This window comes from Siphateles boraxobius, unplaced genomic scaffold (genome assembly GCF_051911475.1).
Source record: "Siphateles boraxobius isolate OS27281-9 unplaced genomic scaffold, OSU_SipBor_1 9, whole genome shotgun sequence".
Lineage (NCBI taxonomy): Eukaryota > Metazoa > Chordata > Actinopteri > Cypriniformes > Leuciscidae > Siphateles > Siphateles boraxobius.
The window spans coordinates 22,338,698-22,354,628 of record NW_027509219.1 but is presented as its reverse complement, the minus strand read 5'-3'; the positions used below and the strand labels follow the sequence as shown (position 1 = coordinate 22,354,628).

Sequence of the window (15,931 nt, the reverse complement as noted above, 5' to 3'; positions counted from 1 at the left end):
GTGTGTGTGTGTGTGTGTGTGTGTGTGTGTGTGTGTGTGTGTGTGTGTGTGTGTGTGTGTGTGTGTGTGTGTGTGTGTGTGTGTGTGTGTGTGTGTGTGTGTGTGCGTGTGTCTGCTCACACAGGTATGGCGCAGCGGTTCAAGATGGCTCGCAGTACTTTGTACTTCTCATCATCACAGACGGTGTGATATCAGATATGGCTCAGACTAAAGAGGCCATTGTCAATGTAAGTCATCTATGACCTCACTCTCTCTCTTTCTGTCTTCGTAAACTGTTTATATCACCACACTGGTAAAAAAAATTGCATCACAAGAGCCCTAAAAGCCTATGAAGAGTTAAGGTGTGTTTTGGGTCTTCCGGAGGTCCCCTTCACATCTAATGGGATTCGTCTGTCACCGTTGCTATAGTTACCCAGCAGACTGGATTTAAAGGGAATTTGCGACTGTTTAGTCACATTATTAGAACAGCCACACCTTCCTTTTAAGATCTTGCCTGCTGCTCTGTCTCTTCACCCTCTTCCCTTGATGCTTTGGATCTCCAGTCACACGGTAAAATTTCTGCACTGACTGTTTTGGGTTCACACCAAATGACCGAACAATGCATGTGCGTTATTCATTTCTATGCCTCAAGTGATTTTTTTATTGAAGTCTGCTGTGAGAATTCCACTTTTGTGCTCTTTTATGTTATTCTTTTTTTTAAATGATTAGATTAAAATGAGCACTTTGAAGTATTTCTCATATGCACTCTCTCGCTCTGTGATTCTCTGCACTTACAATTTGGCCTCTTATATATTCTGAGAGTAGCTGAAGTGAAATGTAGGGTGATTCAGTAAACTGAGTGGTCACTTTCTGTCACTAATTTAGATTTTTGAACAAGAAAAGACAGATATGCTCGCTGGTTCTCTGGAATTTTTTCTGGAATCATTTTCATAATCATTATTTGTCTTGTTTTTAAGTAAAAATAGCTAAACATCCTTTAAATAAATAATTTACTTGATAAAGCAAGGTTAAAATATGTTTAAATTATGGTTTAGCTTAGATCTCTTTTTATCTATTTTCTGAGAGAAACTAAAATGATGTAGGTTAATTTCCATCTACTAAATGGTTGCTTTGGAGTTAAAAAAAAACACAATAATAAACAATTTTATACACACATGCACCTTTGCTAAACTGTAAAAATAAGTGTTAATTAGTATTTCTGTCTTTTAATTTCTTTAGATTTGTTTAAACATCCTTAAAATAAAGAACAAATAAATGTAAATAAAAAGTCATCCCACTTAGCATAGTTTATTTTAAGTTTAACACAATTAAACTGTTTTGAAAAAACATAAAACATTTTGTCAATTGAAATAAAGAACAAATTGAAAAATAAACTTAAAGAGACAGTATATGTGTAAGAATGTTGTTTTTTATATTGAATAAATATGTTAATTGACTCCAAAGAAGTTTTATCCTCACCGATACCAGCAGATGTGAGCGTGTTCTAGCATCCACTGAAAATCTAAGAATACACTGAAGCCATACAACAGGGTATGTGGCTAAGCAGACAAGAAAACACTGTAATTCACAGAGTTTATTATAGGCTAGCTGTAAATGTGTCACCTCACATAATTCACAGTAATCCGCACTTATTTCAAGGCTGAGAAAGTTATTTGGTAAAAAAAAAGGAAAGAAAACAGGGAGAAACAAGAAGGAGAGGGAAAGTAAACAAGTGAATGAGAAAGATTGCGAGAGAGATGCTTGAAGGAAAGACCTACAGGAAACAGAGCAGTGAATACATGAAGTGTGTGTGTGAAATGTGTTTGTTTAGACTCATCTTCCAAGCTATATTTATTTCATCTCATGACTGCCTCTGTCCCCCGTGAGCATTTCCGGGAATGCTGACCTACTTCCAACCCCATAAATATGTTTTTATAATCCTTGCCCATTGGCACCAAGCACTCAGTGTGCTGGCTGCACAATGCATACAGACAGGGATGGACTGGTAGACAAAAAACAGCCTGGAACCAATACCATCCCCATCACAACATCACAAGTGGATCAAATAATTATTGGCTGTATTTTTTTATGTTTTTTGGTTGTTTGTATGTATGTATGCATGTATGTACTGTATGTATGTTTGTACAATATATACACTCACTTTATACACTCACTGGCCACTTTATTAGGTACACCTTGCTAGTGCTGGGTTGGACCCTATGTTGCCTTCAGATCCGCCTTAATTCTTCGTGGCATAGATTCAATAAGGTGCTGAAAACATTGTTTTATATTGACATGATAGCATCACGCAGTTGCTGCAGATGCTGCACATTCCAGCACATCCCAAAGGTGCTCAGTAGTATTGAGATCTGGTGACTGTGGAGGCTAGTATAGTTAACTCTTTGTCAAATTCAAGAAACCAGTTTGATATGATTTGAGGTTTGTGACATGACGTGTTATCCTGATGGAAGCAGCCATCAGAAGATGGGTACACTGTGGACATAAAGGGATGGACATGGTCAGGCAATAATACTCAGGTTGGCTGTGGCATTTAAACATGCTCAATTAGTTTCAAGATACTCAAAGTGTGTAAGAAAATATCCTTCACACCATTACCCCACCACCAGCAGCCTGAACGGTTGATACAAGGCAGGATTGAACCATTCTGTCATGTTGTTTATTTCAAATTCTAATCCTACCACCTGAATGTCGCAGCAGAAAATCGAGACTCATCAGACCAGGCAACATTTTTCCAATCTTCTATTGTCCACGCTTCAAGATTTGACGTGTTGTGCCTTTGCATATGTGCGGAGAGCATTCACTCAATATTATTATCTAATTTTTGAGGCTTTTGCTTCGGAGGTCTTCATACATATACATATATATATATATATATATATATATATATATATATATATATATATATATAGTATATATGGGTGAATGACGGATAAGGATTTAAAATTTGAAAAAAAATTAAAACTGACAAAAAATTCTATTTTTGGGCCTTTATATACTTATTAGAGTTTTGTGTATGTAATGCAATTACGTGTACACATTTCAAGAATGTATCTTTCATATCTTTTTCCCCATGAAAATTTCATTCCTGGGTAACATAATGAATTTTTAAATTAATTACATCGCTACCATTGTTGGCATATACAAAATGTACTGATATCCATAATTGGACCTCAACAAACAATTAGTGCTCGGAAAACGTCTCGGTTACGTATGTAAGCCTCGTTCGAACGGAGCGAGACGTTACGTCGGATGACGACGAATGGGGTTTCGCTTAGAACACCTATCGACTTCGAGTATTACAAAATGAGCCAATGGCAAAGAAATGCCATGGGTCTGCGGAATTTGCATAGCGTAACTCCGCCCCACCTCGTGGGTATAAAAGGAGGAAGAATACACATATGACCCGGAGGGAAGCATATGGAGAACACTGGGGTGTCCAGCCGCAGGTGGAATATTTCATGCCCAGGGGTGGCAAGGTGGCTTGCCAAGGGAAAGACACATGCTCAGAGAGGCTTACAGTGGAAATGCACATGTGGGGGTCGCTCAGAGGAGGGACCATGCACACGGGAGACACCTAGCCGACGCGCAGGCAATAGACACTGGCGCTGACGTCAGGAGTGCTGGAGGAACTCAGGGCTTTCGGAGAAGCTCACCTGAGGAGAAATCGCACGTATCTGGTCCGTGGAGTGGAATGGCGAGCAAGCGAAGACACCTGAGCGGGTCCAGTACTAGCTGGTTGAAGCGAGTACATGAGAGGACTCCATTCGGAGATTGTAGAATCTGGCGAATGTGTTAGGTGTCGCCCAGCCTGCAGCTCTGCAGATGTCTGTTAGCGAGGCGACATGCGCTAGAGCCCAAGAGGACGCCACACTCCGGGTGGAGTGGGGAGTCACACCAAGGGGGCACGGTCGACCTTGCTGCTGGTATGCCAATGCAATGGCGTCCACTATCCAGTGAGACAACCTTTGCTTGGAGGGAGCCTTTCCCTTCAGCTTCCCACCATAACAGACAAAGAGCTGGTCTGAGGTCCTGAAACACTGCGTCCTGTCTACATAGGCGCGGAGAGCGCGTACTGGACAGAGCAGTGCCAAGGCTGGGTCTGCCTCCTCCAGGGGCAGCGCTTGCAGGTTCACCACCAGGTCCCGGAAGGGAGTGGTAGGAACCTTGGGCACATATCCGAGCCAGGGTCTCAGGATCACGTGAGAGTAAGCCGGCCCGAATTCCAGGCACGCTTCGTCAATGGAGAATGCGTGCAGGTCCCCTACCCTCTTGATGGAGGCCAATGCAACCAGGAGCGCTGTCTTCATAGACAGGAACTTAAGCTCCACTGATTGCAAAGGTCTATCTGTGCGTCCCCGAACTGGTCCCAAATCAGCTGAACCGACTGGGGATGGAGTCGCCATTCTCCAGGGAGGGGCTGAAGCCGTGAGAGCTCCGGGACTCCGGGAATGAAAATGGCTCGAAGCGACCTCAGATGCTTCTGACTCCATAAGAGGAGGTGGCGGCCGAGTTGCGACATACGGGGCAAGCGTAGACCACCTTGACGGTTGATGTACGCTACTGTGGCAGTATTGTCTGATCAGACTAGTACGTGTTGACCCCTGAGCAAACGCCCGGAAGCGGTGCAGGGCAAGGCGTACTGCCAGCAACTCGAGGCAATAGACATGCCATACTGCTCAACACTACATGCGAGAATCACTGAGCTTCAGGAGCAACCTTGCTCAACACCTAAGTGTGAAGAAATTCACTGAACTTCAGGAGCATTTCTGCTCAACACCTGGTGTGATAAATCTCACTGAATTTTTCAGGAGCATTTCTGCTCAACATGAGAGTGTGACAGCATGTCCATTGCGCATGGCGCCCCAGCCCGTGGAGGCATCTGTTGAGACAACAACATGCCAGGAGGCTCGTTCCAGGGGCACTCGGACCCGTAGAAAACTGAGGTTCGACCACGGGGTGAGTACTGACGGCAGGTCGCAGTAACTGGTACTCGGAGGGTGCAGTTGTTCCCATGCCCACCTCGGGACTCGGTCGCGAGGCCAAAGCTGAATCTGTCTCATATGAAGCAATCTGAGCGGCATACCACGGCTGCAGATGCAATATGCACTAGGAGCCTCTGAAAAAACTTCAGTGGAACCGCACTCTTGCGCTTGATAGTCTCAGGCAAGTCAGCAATGGCTGAGTGGAGAAGGCGACCAAGTCCATACCGAGAAAGAGCTCCTCTGGACGGGGCAAAGTTTACTCCTTTCCCAGTTGACCCGAAGGCCCAGATGAGCTAGGTGCCGGAGCACTGGGTCCCTGTATTCGCAAACCTGGTCTCAGGAGTGAGCTTAGGACAGCCAGTCACCGAGATAGTTCAGGATGCGAACCCCGTGTTCCCATGGAGGAACAAGGGCTGCCTCAACAACCTTGTGAAGGCGCGAGGAGACAGGGCTAGCCCGAATGGGAGAACAGCGTACTGATATGTGCGCGCCCTGACATGCGCGCGCCCTGACATGCGCGCTCCCTGACAGCAAACCGTAGGTATGGTCCGAGTCGAATGAGAATGGTGACATAAAAGTAGGTGTCCTTCAGGTCGATCGCTGCAAACCAATCCTGTGGCCGCACACATCCAGAAATGCGTTTGGCCAGGAGCATCTTGAACGGCAGCCTGTGAAGGGAGCGGTTCAGATGCTTAGGTCCAGGATTGGCCGTAACGCACCAGACTTGGACGGCATAGTGGTCCGGTGTGGGGGCAAGGTCATAACCGCACCCTGACAGAGGAGGCCAGGGAAGGATCAGCGTTCCACGGGGGCCTGCTCTGTCAGGGGTCTGGCGACAGAGGGGGACAGGGGTGAAGCGGTCCGTGGACGGCACGCCATGTCAACCGCCTCTGGGACAGAGGGTGACGAGGAGAGCACGGCTTGTGGGCGGCGTTCTGTGTCGTCCGAGAACTCTTTATGCTCAGAGACGAGAGAGTCAGCTCTTTCTGAATAAGGATTCTTCCCCAGCCCTCCACCGGGGAAAGGAGTGGCCCTGCTACCAACTCCTGGAAAGAACTGAGTCTCATCTCTGAGCAGCCCATCTCAAAAGTGCCCGCTTAACCCGGCGTTTAGCGGGGGGCGGGGCTGGAGAGGGCTGTGGCATCCCCCCTACGGTCTTCCAGAGCCAGGCCCGGGTGAACGGGCTAGGTTGGAACCGTGGGAGGGCGCCTTCGGCGGTGGGCAGACTGAGGGATCTGAGCGGACGGCGGGGCCGTCGGGCAGAATAACCTCAATCTGCTCATGGGCGGTTGAGAACTGTTGGGCAGAAGCACCTCAGTGTACCCATGGGCAGCGGCCCCTGAGGGGAGGAAAGGCAGATGAGACCAACGAGCGGACCCGTGATCTCATCATGCACGTCCGGGAGGAAAGATATTGGGGTTTGCCGTGGACGCGGGTCGGCGGCCTCACCCAAAAACCAATCGTCCCGGGAAAGCATGGCCATCATCTCCGGATCAGACTCAGGCACAGCCGTATGCACACCAGAGGGTGGCAGCTGTGACGAGTCGTCATTTCCAGAAGAATCAAGCCCACCTAGTGATGCTGCTACAGACACAGCATCATCCTCTGTAGCTTCAAATGAAAACACAAGGGCCACCCGAGGGTAGACTCGTGGAATCATCAGTTCGCTAGCGGGCACCGTCATTAAAGAGGGGGGCTGGGGTCGCGGACACAGAGTCGGCGCCTTGTTCCAGACCAACACCCTCAGGTCACCCTGGCCACCAGCCGAAAATCAGGGGTTGGAAGAGGGGACTCTCACTCTTGCGAGTTCACCGAGTCTCGAACTATATATGACGCGTTGATCACGTTCCCAGAGAGAACATGAGTCATCCACGAGCGATGTTCAAGCATGATCAAAGCCCAAACACACTAGACAGCGCTCGTGCCCATCAGAGTCCGATACCAGTCCGCTGCAACCAGAAATGCACGGGAGACCGTCTTTAAAAAGACGTGCCGCGTGCGAGCTCTTTAATGAGAGGAGAAAAAAACTCTGCGATGTTAAAGCGCACAGGGAGACACACACACACACTGGCAGATCACTGCACAGATCAGCAGGCACTGTGAGCTCGCTGCAGATCGCCGTCACACCAACACCGGAGAGAAAAGCTTGTCTCATAGAGCGAAGTCAGAGATGACTGTGGAGTGAAGAAATACTCTTGGCTTCGAAGCGAAAACATATCTGCATGTTGCCGGCTTTCTCGTTTTATACCCATGAGGTGGGGCGGAGTTACGCTATGCAAATTCCGCAGACCCATGGCATTTCTTTGCCATTGGCTCGTTTTGTAATACTCGAAGTCGATAGGTGTTCTAAGCGAAACCCCATTCGTCGTCATCCGACGTAACTCGGAGTGACAACGAAAGAGAACTACATTTTAATAATAATTAATATAATCAATTTGGGATTTCATATAGACATGGGGTCATTTTTGGCTGCTGATAAATCAAAATTCAGAACCAAATTTTAAAGAAAGCTAGGAAATGTTTAAAAATGTTTTCCAATAAAGTAAATAAGACTTGTTTTATCCTTAACTCAACAAAAAAACTGAATTGTGTAATCTAACACACAAATACGGGTTAAATTAATTTCCTGTGTCATTGTTAGCTGGAATGACATATTGTTAGACGGAAGGACATTCTGCAATATTTTTCAGGATTACCATGAAAACCAGCCTCAGTATCATTTTTCTTTCCAACACTCAAACTTGAAACAAAAGTAAGGAATACCACCATGGAAAACTACAACTTAGCTTTTATCGCTATAAGGTAATCTTTTAGATCAAATAGATAGTTTTTAATATAAAAACATTGTAAATGTTTATTAGTGTTATCCAAAAGGACACATGATATTGCTACAAAGTGCACCAGTGACCGAAAAGGTCAAAATATCAACATTTTAAAAGAAGCTTACTCACATTTGCACATGTTCTGGTGCTCATTCAGGGTCTTCTTTTTGATACAATATTATGTCACTTGACATACCAAAATGCATTATGGTCCAAAATGGTAATTTATGTCTGTTATCCAGGAATGACATTAGAGAAATCACAATTTGGAGACAAAAGTCTTTATGTCATAAAAATGTAAATGAACTTAGTATTATCACTATATTTGTAGGTATCATTGAAAACATCAATACAATATGCCCAAGTAGATTATAAATACTTTTATTTATATTTTTTTACATTTTTGTCGTATTTTTATATTCAGATTTTGAGCCGGGACAGTTACCCGGAATGACATTTTGGGACTTTTGAGCTCAATAGTTCCTTCAAGATTAATTATTTATATTGAATTCTCACATGAGTAATTAAAGAGGGGGAAGTTGAGTCATTTAATGAAGTGCATTAATATGCTTTGGACACCGGAATTGACACGCCACGTCATTGACCCATATATATATATAATGTATATATATACATACAGTACATACATAGTGTATTTCAGAAATAAAGAAACATACATGAAAGTCAATATAAATTTTACATTTTTTAAATGTAATTTACATTATACATTTTTTATTATTGCCTACAACTTTATTATTATTTTCAAAATAATTTATTTTAAATTTATTTATATTGATTTCCTCTATATTTATGTTTGAAATTCAGCCGATTCTATTTTAGTATTTGTTCATATTCTCATAATTTGTTGACTCCATATTTGGTTTCCCACATAAAGCTTGAGGGTTACTGAAGAAATTGATCTCTGAATCGTAGTAATTAATGATCTAAATCACTCATTGGTTTGATTAGCTCCCCGGGCCCCGCGGTTCGGGGGTTGTTTGTGCTCTATGTGTGTGTGTGGCTCTTTTTCATCTTGTGTGATGTGTTTTAGTGTGTGGCCTCCGGTGAAATTCCAATTCTAACTCCATTACAGACCACAAACTTATCAGCGTGACTGAGGTTGTGTGTCCAGCCAGCTTTATTCAACAAATTATTCATTCCTCTCAACAAGCTTTCACAGGCCCTCTGGGAAAGTACTTTCAAAATCCAGACCCTCAGGACCCTTTAATATTTCTCTCATTATATTTTTGATACTGTATATTAAAGGTATACAGTATATCTCAGTATAAGCTCTTTAGATTACATGTAATATAAATCATGTTTTCCCCCTTGTATGTATTTCCTTTATTTTAGTCTGTTTCTGCTGTGATCATGCGTAATACATTACTGAAATTACTTTTCATTTCAAACCAATGGGAAGTCGCTTTAGGGAGAAAGTGAGTTTTGTTTCTGTGAATATCCTGTGGTTTTCTTGTTATCCGTTGTCACACATAAGCTGCCTCTGAGTTTTCTCAATATAGACTCACTCTTTACTTCTCTGATAAATGGGATTTGACCTGTCATTCAGGCATCATATAACAAGGAACAGGGAAAGCTAGCACAGGAGAGAGAATCTTGATCCAGGAGGGCCTGAATAATGCATAGCTTTTCACCTCACTGTATGAAAAAAAAAAAGAAAAAAAAAAATCACACTTTCAATTTTTTTAAAACCATCTCACAGTCAAAATGATAATGTCCTTTCAAACCTGATTGGCTCAACATGTACTGATAAAAAAAAATCTATTGTTATCTCCATCACAAGCTGTGTGTTAAATGTATAAAAATGTTTTGAACTTTATTGTCGTTAAGCTAAAGCTTGTTTTACGGTATCGACCCTGTAAGGGTGAATCATACAAAAACACATCCAGTTAAAATTTGGCCCCCAAAACAGAAAAAATAAAGAATAAATTGTATTTTACATAAAGCAAATTAAATTAGTTTTTGTTTTGTGATTCTCATTCAAAATAGTCGGTAATACCTCTAAACAGAACACTCAGGAGATAAACTATATGCAAGGAAGTCCGCTGTAGGACCCATGTGCAATTTATTTATCCAAACATGAACAACATACAAAATAGACAGGCTTGAACTAAACTTCAACTTGAACATAAACCAAAACTCACCCACAGAGGTTACAGTAAACAAAGCTAGACAGGGAACAATGGAAACATGACGGCTAAATATACACTTATGCTGCGTCCCATTTCGCATAGTATCCGTCCTAAATAGTATTCGAATACTAAATGCAAATGTAAATTAGAATCAGTGTATCCCAAATCGTTGTCCTATGTTGAAATGAGTATTCCATAGATACACGGATGGTCTACTTTTTCGGGTTAGAATCCAAAGTGCAGTTCTATGTTGTTCACATTTTATTTAATCTGCAACAGCATTGTGAACTTTTGTTGAAACAAATTGAAAACACATGAGGAGAGTTCCTCTGTTTTACACACAAAAAAAAAAACAGTACACAATTTTAGGGCATAGTATAAGTAGGCGAATTGGGGCAACAAGAGACTAATTACTAATAAGGAACACCTGTGAATAATCAAACAATGAACCATTGTGAACATAGAACATGCCTAGACCAACCAATGAGAACGACACATGAGGATCACATGGCAGGATAACACAAGAAGCAAGGGAAGATCATGAAAAACAGAAAACATGACTTAAGACAAAATTAAAGACATGAAAATATAAACATGAAACAAAACCCAAAACAACATGACACTATAGAACATTCACTTTAATACCAACAATATTGGACAAAGAAACTGAGGAAACACAGGGTTCAAATAGACAGGGGATGATTAAGGTGATTAAGGCATGTAAAATATATCATGAGGTAGAATGTATCTTCTCTGTGTTCTTCTTCTCAGGCGGCAAAACTACCTATGTCTATCATTATTGTTGGAGTCGGCCAGGCTGAGTTTGATGGTAAGAAATCTAATCTCGCACTTTTGTAAACGTTCAGTCTTTATCTTACTTAGTTTTATCTTTATATCTTTATTTTCTGTTTATTTACTCTTATTTTCATTATATTTGTATGTACTGCAAACATAAAAAGAAAATGTACTGCAAAACCTTTTTTTTGCTTGCTTGTTTGTATTGTACTCAGCATTTTCTGCTCATAACTATCAACTCCACTAAATGAAAGCTAACATTAGCATTCCCACATGGAGGTTTAAAACTTGAAGGCATGAATGCGACTTCACAGTTTGCACTCACATAAAGTAGAGTTTCTGGATGAAAAGTCACCTAATTTGGAAGGTTAGGGTTTCGGCATGATAAGCAGATGTCAACTCACAGATCTGACAGCTGTTCAATATAATTAGCCTGTCCCACCATCTGCTATTAGTATTTGTGTTTAGCCTTTCATAATGTTCCAGCAAAGAGGTAAATGTTGGTGTCATGCTGGGAGGAAAGGCTCAAGATTGAGTTGTACTGGCTTGAGGGCAGATAACATGATGATCTCACTTTTTAGCCATGGTAGAACTGGATGGCGACGATGTAAGAATATCCTCCAGAGGAAAGCTGGCGGAGAGGGATATTGTACAGGTACATATCTTTATGTATTTGTATATGTATGTTTATTTATTTATTTTTGTATATAAATTTATATGGGCGTGTTTACTCTTTACACACAAATACACACACTATTTTATGGCGACTAGTGGTTGTCTATGAGTGAGACATTTGAAACATTAATTCAGTTTCGTTCAAAAAGTCATTGATTAATTCAGGAACTGAGTCACTAAATTATTCACTTAACTTATTTGTTCAAAAACATTGATTTAATCAGGAAGTGGATCACTGCTGGATGGTAGGTGGTGTATATATTGCCTAACTAGTGTCAAAATAATGCAATAATTTAATTATATTATTAAGTAGATTAATAATGCAATAATCTATTTGAGGAAGTTTCTTAAGGTATAACTTTGGACCTACATTTACAGGCATCTCAGATTCAACACTGCAACACCACACATAAAAAATAATCTCAAGATAACAAACAACAAGCTGTGCGCAACCAATAATTTTTTTTTTTTGTAAAACAGCCAGGTTTTTGTTACATTGTTTACATGGAAATTTAAAAACATAAAAATGATACAGGGAATAAATAAACGCCTATAACTAACTAACTTTTTAGCCTTGTCTGTGCCTGCAGTTCGTACCATTCAGAGACTATATGGACCGGACAGGAAACCATGTCTTGAGTATGGCTCGACTTGCCAAGGATGTCCTGGCAGAGATTCCAGAGCAGTTAATCTTATATATGAAGTCAAGGGGCATCAAGCCCAACCAGCCACCACCAGACTACAGCCCACCTGGACTCAGCCCAACCCCCACCATATGAGTTTACCCAGCATGCTGAAAGAAAACAGCCATGCTTGTTATGTCACCTCCAATTTGGATCTCATTCAAAGCCAATACGACTGAATCAGTATAAGGCGTCTAGACGAGCGGATGGCTTCAATTCTCCATTTTTGGATCCCATACACTGGAGAAATTGAAAACTAAATCTGTGTTCTGACCTTTGAACAGAAAAGGATGGTTCTGACTGGTCTGTGAGTTTGTTTCCCCCATAATTTCTTCATGAATTAGTCAATGCTATGAACAGATTAATAGTTTGGATCATTTTTGGTGCTGGATATATGGAGAAGATCTGCACAAGCAATACAATTTTCTACTTATTTAACATCTGAAAATCGACAAAAACGCTTGTGCGTCAGCAATTCGAGGACTGTGTTATATTAGGAAAATCTTCCTTTATAATTGATATCCACCAGAGGTGGTAAACAAGAAAAATAGTGAAATTATAAGTGATTGTTTGAAATATTATACCCTTTATGGGTAATCTATGTAGTGGAATAGATTGATTTGTTTGTAGAATTTGTAGATAGTTTGTGTAATTGTGGTTTTATTTTTCCACAGGCAAAGTCTTTTTAGTACAAAGTAATATTTCCCATTGCAGTTTCCCATTTATAGCTTTTTAGAGCTATATGATAAACAATATTTTCTATTCTAAAGCATGAAATCCAGGTAAAAACTATTGTACATTGCATTAAGACACTGTAATAAATGTATTTACATACTTTCAAGTCAGTTAGGAAAAATCCAGTGTAAAAGAAAGCACAAATATTTTCTTAATGCTGTACAATTTGTAAATGTGAATCAGAGAGAAGTCAGAGATTTACTCACCCCGTAAATGATCAGCTCTCAAGAACGCCAGATTTACTGTCCTTTTTAATTTGCCACTCCAATTCCTTTTTTGCTCTGGAGCCAGTATATCTTGATATTGTACAGCAGCACGACCCATCAGGGGGGAACATGAGAGATGCCTCGCCGCTCGCTGCTAAAGATGATTGGAGATGAGGCAACATCTGCTGTGTTTCTGTCTGCCCGCATCCAGCCACACTAAACCTTTGCCCTTTCATTTCTGGGATTCACCCTGGAGTTTTCAAAAGATAAAAAAAAAAACACTTTGCATGCAGCTGAAGTTGCTTTTCTCGCAGTGCAAACAAATAATGCCATTTTGTTTACATGTTCTAGCCTTGGATGATTTATAGCATTGGCATAGTAATTTGATAAACATCGAACAGTAAAATTGATAAACTTGCCTTACAAACAGTAAGTTTACATTAATGGTTGATAGCATGCATAAATTAGAAACAGTATTTTATATATTTTTACAAAGTAGCTCATGTTGATTTTCTTTTTAATTTTACTACCATAAAAAACTTAAAACATTTAGCATTAGAAACACACACAAAAAACATACATAGTATACAGCCTCTTTTGTCAGAGGTCCATTTTAAAACCTAAAAATGATCAGACTATGTATGTATCAGTAAATACGGACTGTTTTTCTTTATTGGACAGCAGGGCTGTTTATACTTGCTCTTACTCACAGTTTTGATACATTTTCTTCTTGTCGAGTAAATCTTGGCATATTTTTTCTTGTTTGTCCCAAGCTATAACAATGTTTTGGCTTTAGAGCAAGCACCTGTTAATATATTTCAATTTTACATGCACTGTAGATTATGAACTGTGAAGTTGAATTGCATTTTTTTTAAAAGTCACCATTGGTCCTGAAACTAAAAATTTATGAGTGAGCACAGATGTTTACAAAATGAGAAATCCTCCTTTTAACCCACTTCTACAACAAGAACAACACTTTTCTTTTGCAGAGAATGTTACATTCGGTAAATCTGCTCCCAGGTGATTCAGTTCAAGACAATGTGTTTAAATGCGCCTCTCTTTTACCATGAGTTATTGCTAGCACACCTTTGAAAGGTTTTTTTTGAGAGTGTCAACAGGTATATTGATTTATTATACTTATATACTTATTCACTGGATATTGTTTTTTTTTATTATTATTTGGTGTTTTAAAGGTTTTTTTTGTTTGTTTGTTTGTCCCCGCCAAAGGGGCTTTCTAATAATTCTGAGTTCTAGATCTAAACTTGTAATTTCTACTAGCATAAATGTAACTTTTAAAAAAAAATCCTATTTAATATATTCATTAACGCATTGCTGCTAGGTGGCTTGTAAATCTGAAAACAAATTACAGGCTTCCTGAAATGTATATCACTATCCAGAGAATGTTAATGGGTTAATTTTATGGCATGGTGTAAATTTAGCAAATACTAATTTTTTTTATCCCACTATAATAAATCCAGTAAGTCATAGTGAAGTAGCTCTCAAAATTATTACAAAGAGGTATAATAGTATGAAAAAGTGTAAATTGTGTACTAAAGATGTGGCCCTTGTTCAGTGCTCACATTCCCTCTGTGAGATTTGCATGATTGTGCCAAAATGGCCGATGGGTTCAGTGACAAACTGGCCTGTTGCTCTTCTTTTAAGTCTCATAACCGGAATACAGAGCATGAAGCATCTCGTTCTTGCTGGATTCCTTTTCCTTTTCTCTTTTTCTCTTCTTCTTTACCTCTCTTTATATCAGTGGATATGCATGTTGAGCTATTTCCAAACAGAACATAGAACATTGCTGTTGTCATTCCCGTGATGTGTGAAATTTGTAATGGATTGCCTTAAAAATGACAAAGAATAAAACAATGACGTTTTTCGAGAAGATCGGAAAGAGTTTTTTTTTTTTTTGTATTCATGACTTTCTTCTTTATGAATAATCCATCAGTTACGAACTCTTACAGTCTATTACAAACCGAAGGAGCCTTTAATGGGAGGGCAGAGAGATTTTCTCATTAATTCATGTTATATGCCACGGCTGGGCCCTCCAGAGACAGGTGTGCATTTACATAAGTCTATTCGCTTTAGTTCCTCTGGGTTTTGTCACATTCATTCTGAGCGATTAGTCACTAGTCTCTCTGGTCACAGTGTTTAGATGGTGTACATGGGTGAATTTCCTCTCCTAAAAGGGTAAAAATACTGTAACTGTACAAATGTCTTTAGTTTCTTCCCCCTGCTGCACTAACTGCAGAAGTTCTAATCTATCCTGTGTTCATTATGTTTACTTGTTAAATTATTGCTATTTAGTGTGTGGTCAATTCTGTTTAGGCTGAAATTGACTGACAGAGGGCCTTCCTGATGGAAATAGAGAAGCAAACTCTAAGTCAGGAGATTGGTAGAATTTTAACTAAGTGACAAGTATTGTTCAGACTTGTCCTTCAATCACAGTCTTTTCGTCATTGCCAAACAGCTGGAAAGTAGGGAACTAACTCACCGTCCAATCAGTGGCCTCCCTGGGGCCTGCTGTTGTGTTTCCTTCCTCAAGAGCACCTGCAGCATTTAATAAAATTCACTTCTGACACATCAGCTGCATCACCTGAATTGAAGGAAGGAAGGACAAGATACATCACTGATAAGGAGTTGATTTGTTTTCTCCCTCAAACAAAAATGCATTTTCTAAATTGCCGTCCTGCGTTTTTAGGCTTTCAGCTGTTCTATAATAAGTCGACCTCTTTGAAATCAAAAGCTATTTTTAATGTTACCAGGGGAGATGGGGACTTATAATTCTGACAGATTGATCGACGGTCCCTTCAAAGACCACCATATCGATTTTGAGTGCTAATGCCAAATTAATTTTGCAAATTGCTCTGAATAACCAGC

The 15,931-nt window shown here is 40.5% G+C and overlaps 1 protein-coding gene across 2 annotated transcripts in view; it reads left to right on the top strand.

The window, feature by feature from the left end:
* cpne5a (copine Va) overlaps positions 1-14,945 on the top strand; it is a 124,237-nt gene extending 109,292 nt beyond the window's left edge. For both annotated transcript variants that reach the window (XM_077223514.1, XM_077223513.1), the window contains 4 exons: positions 125-227; positions 10,726-10,783; positions 11,331-11,404; positions 12,015-14,945. In XM_077223514.1, coding sequence (XP_077079629.1) covers positions 125-227; positions 10,726-10,783; positions 11,331-11,404; positions 12,015-12,203 — 424 coding nt within the window. In that variant the 3' untranslated portion in view covers positions 12,204-14,945. The remainder of the gene's footprint in view (positions 1-124; positions 228-10,725; positions 10,784-11,330; positions 11,405-12,014) is intronic.
* The last annotated feature ends 986 nt before the right edge of the window (positions 14,946-15,931 follow it).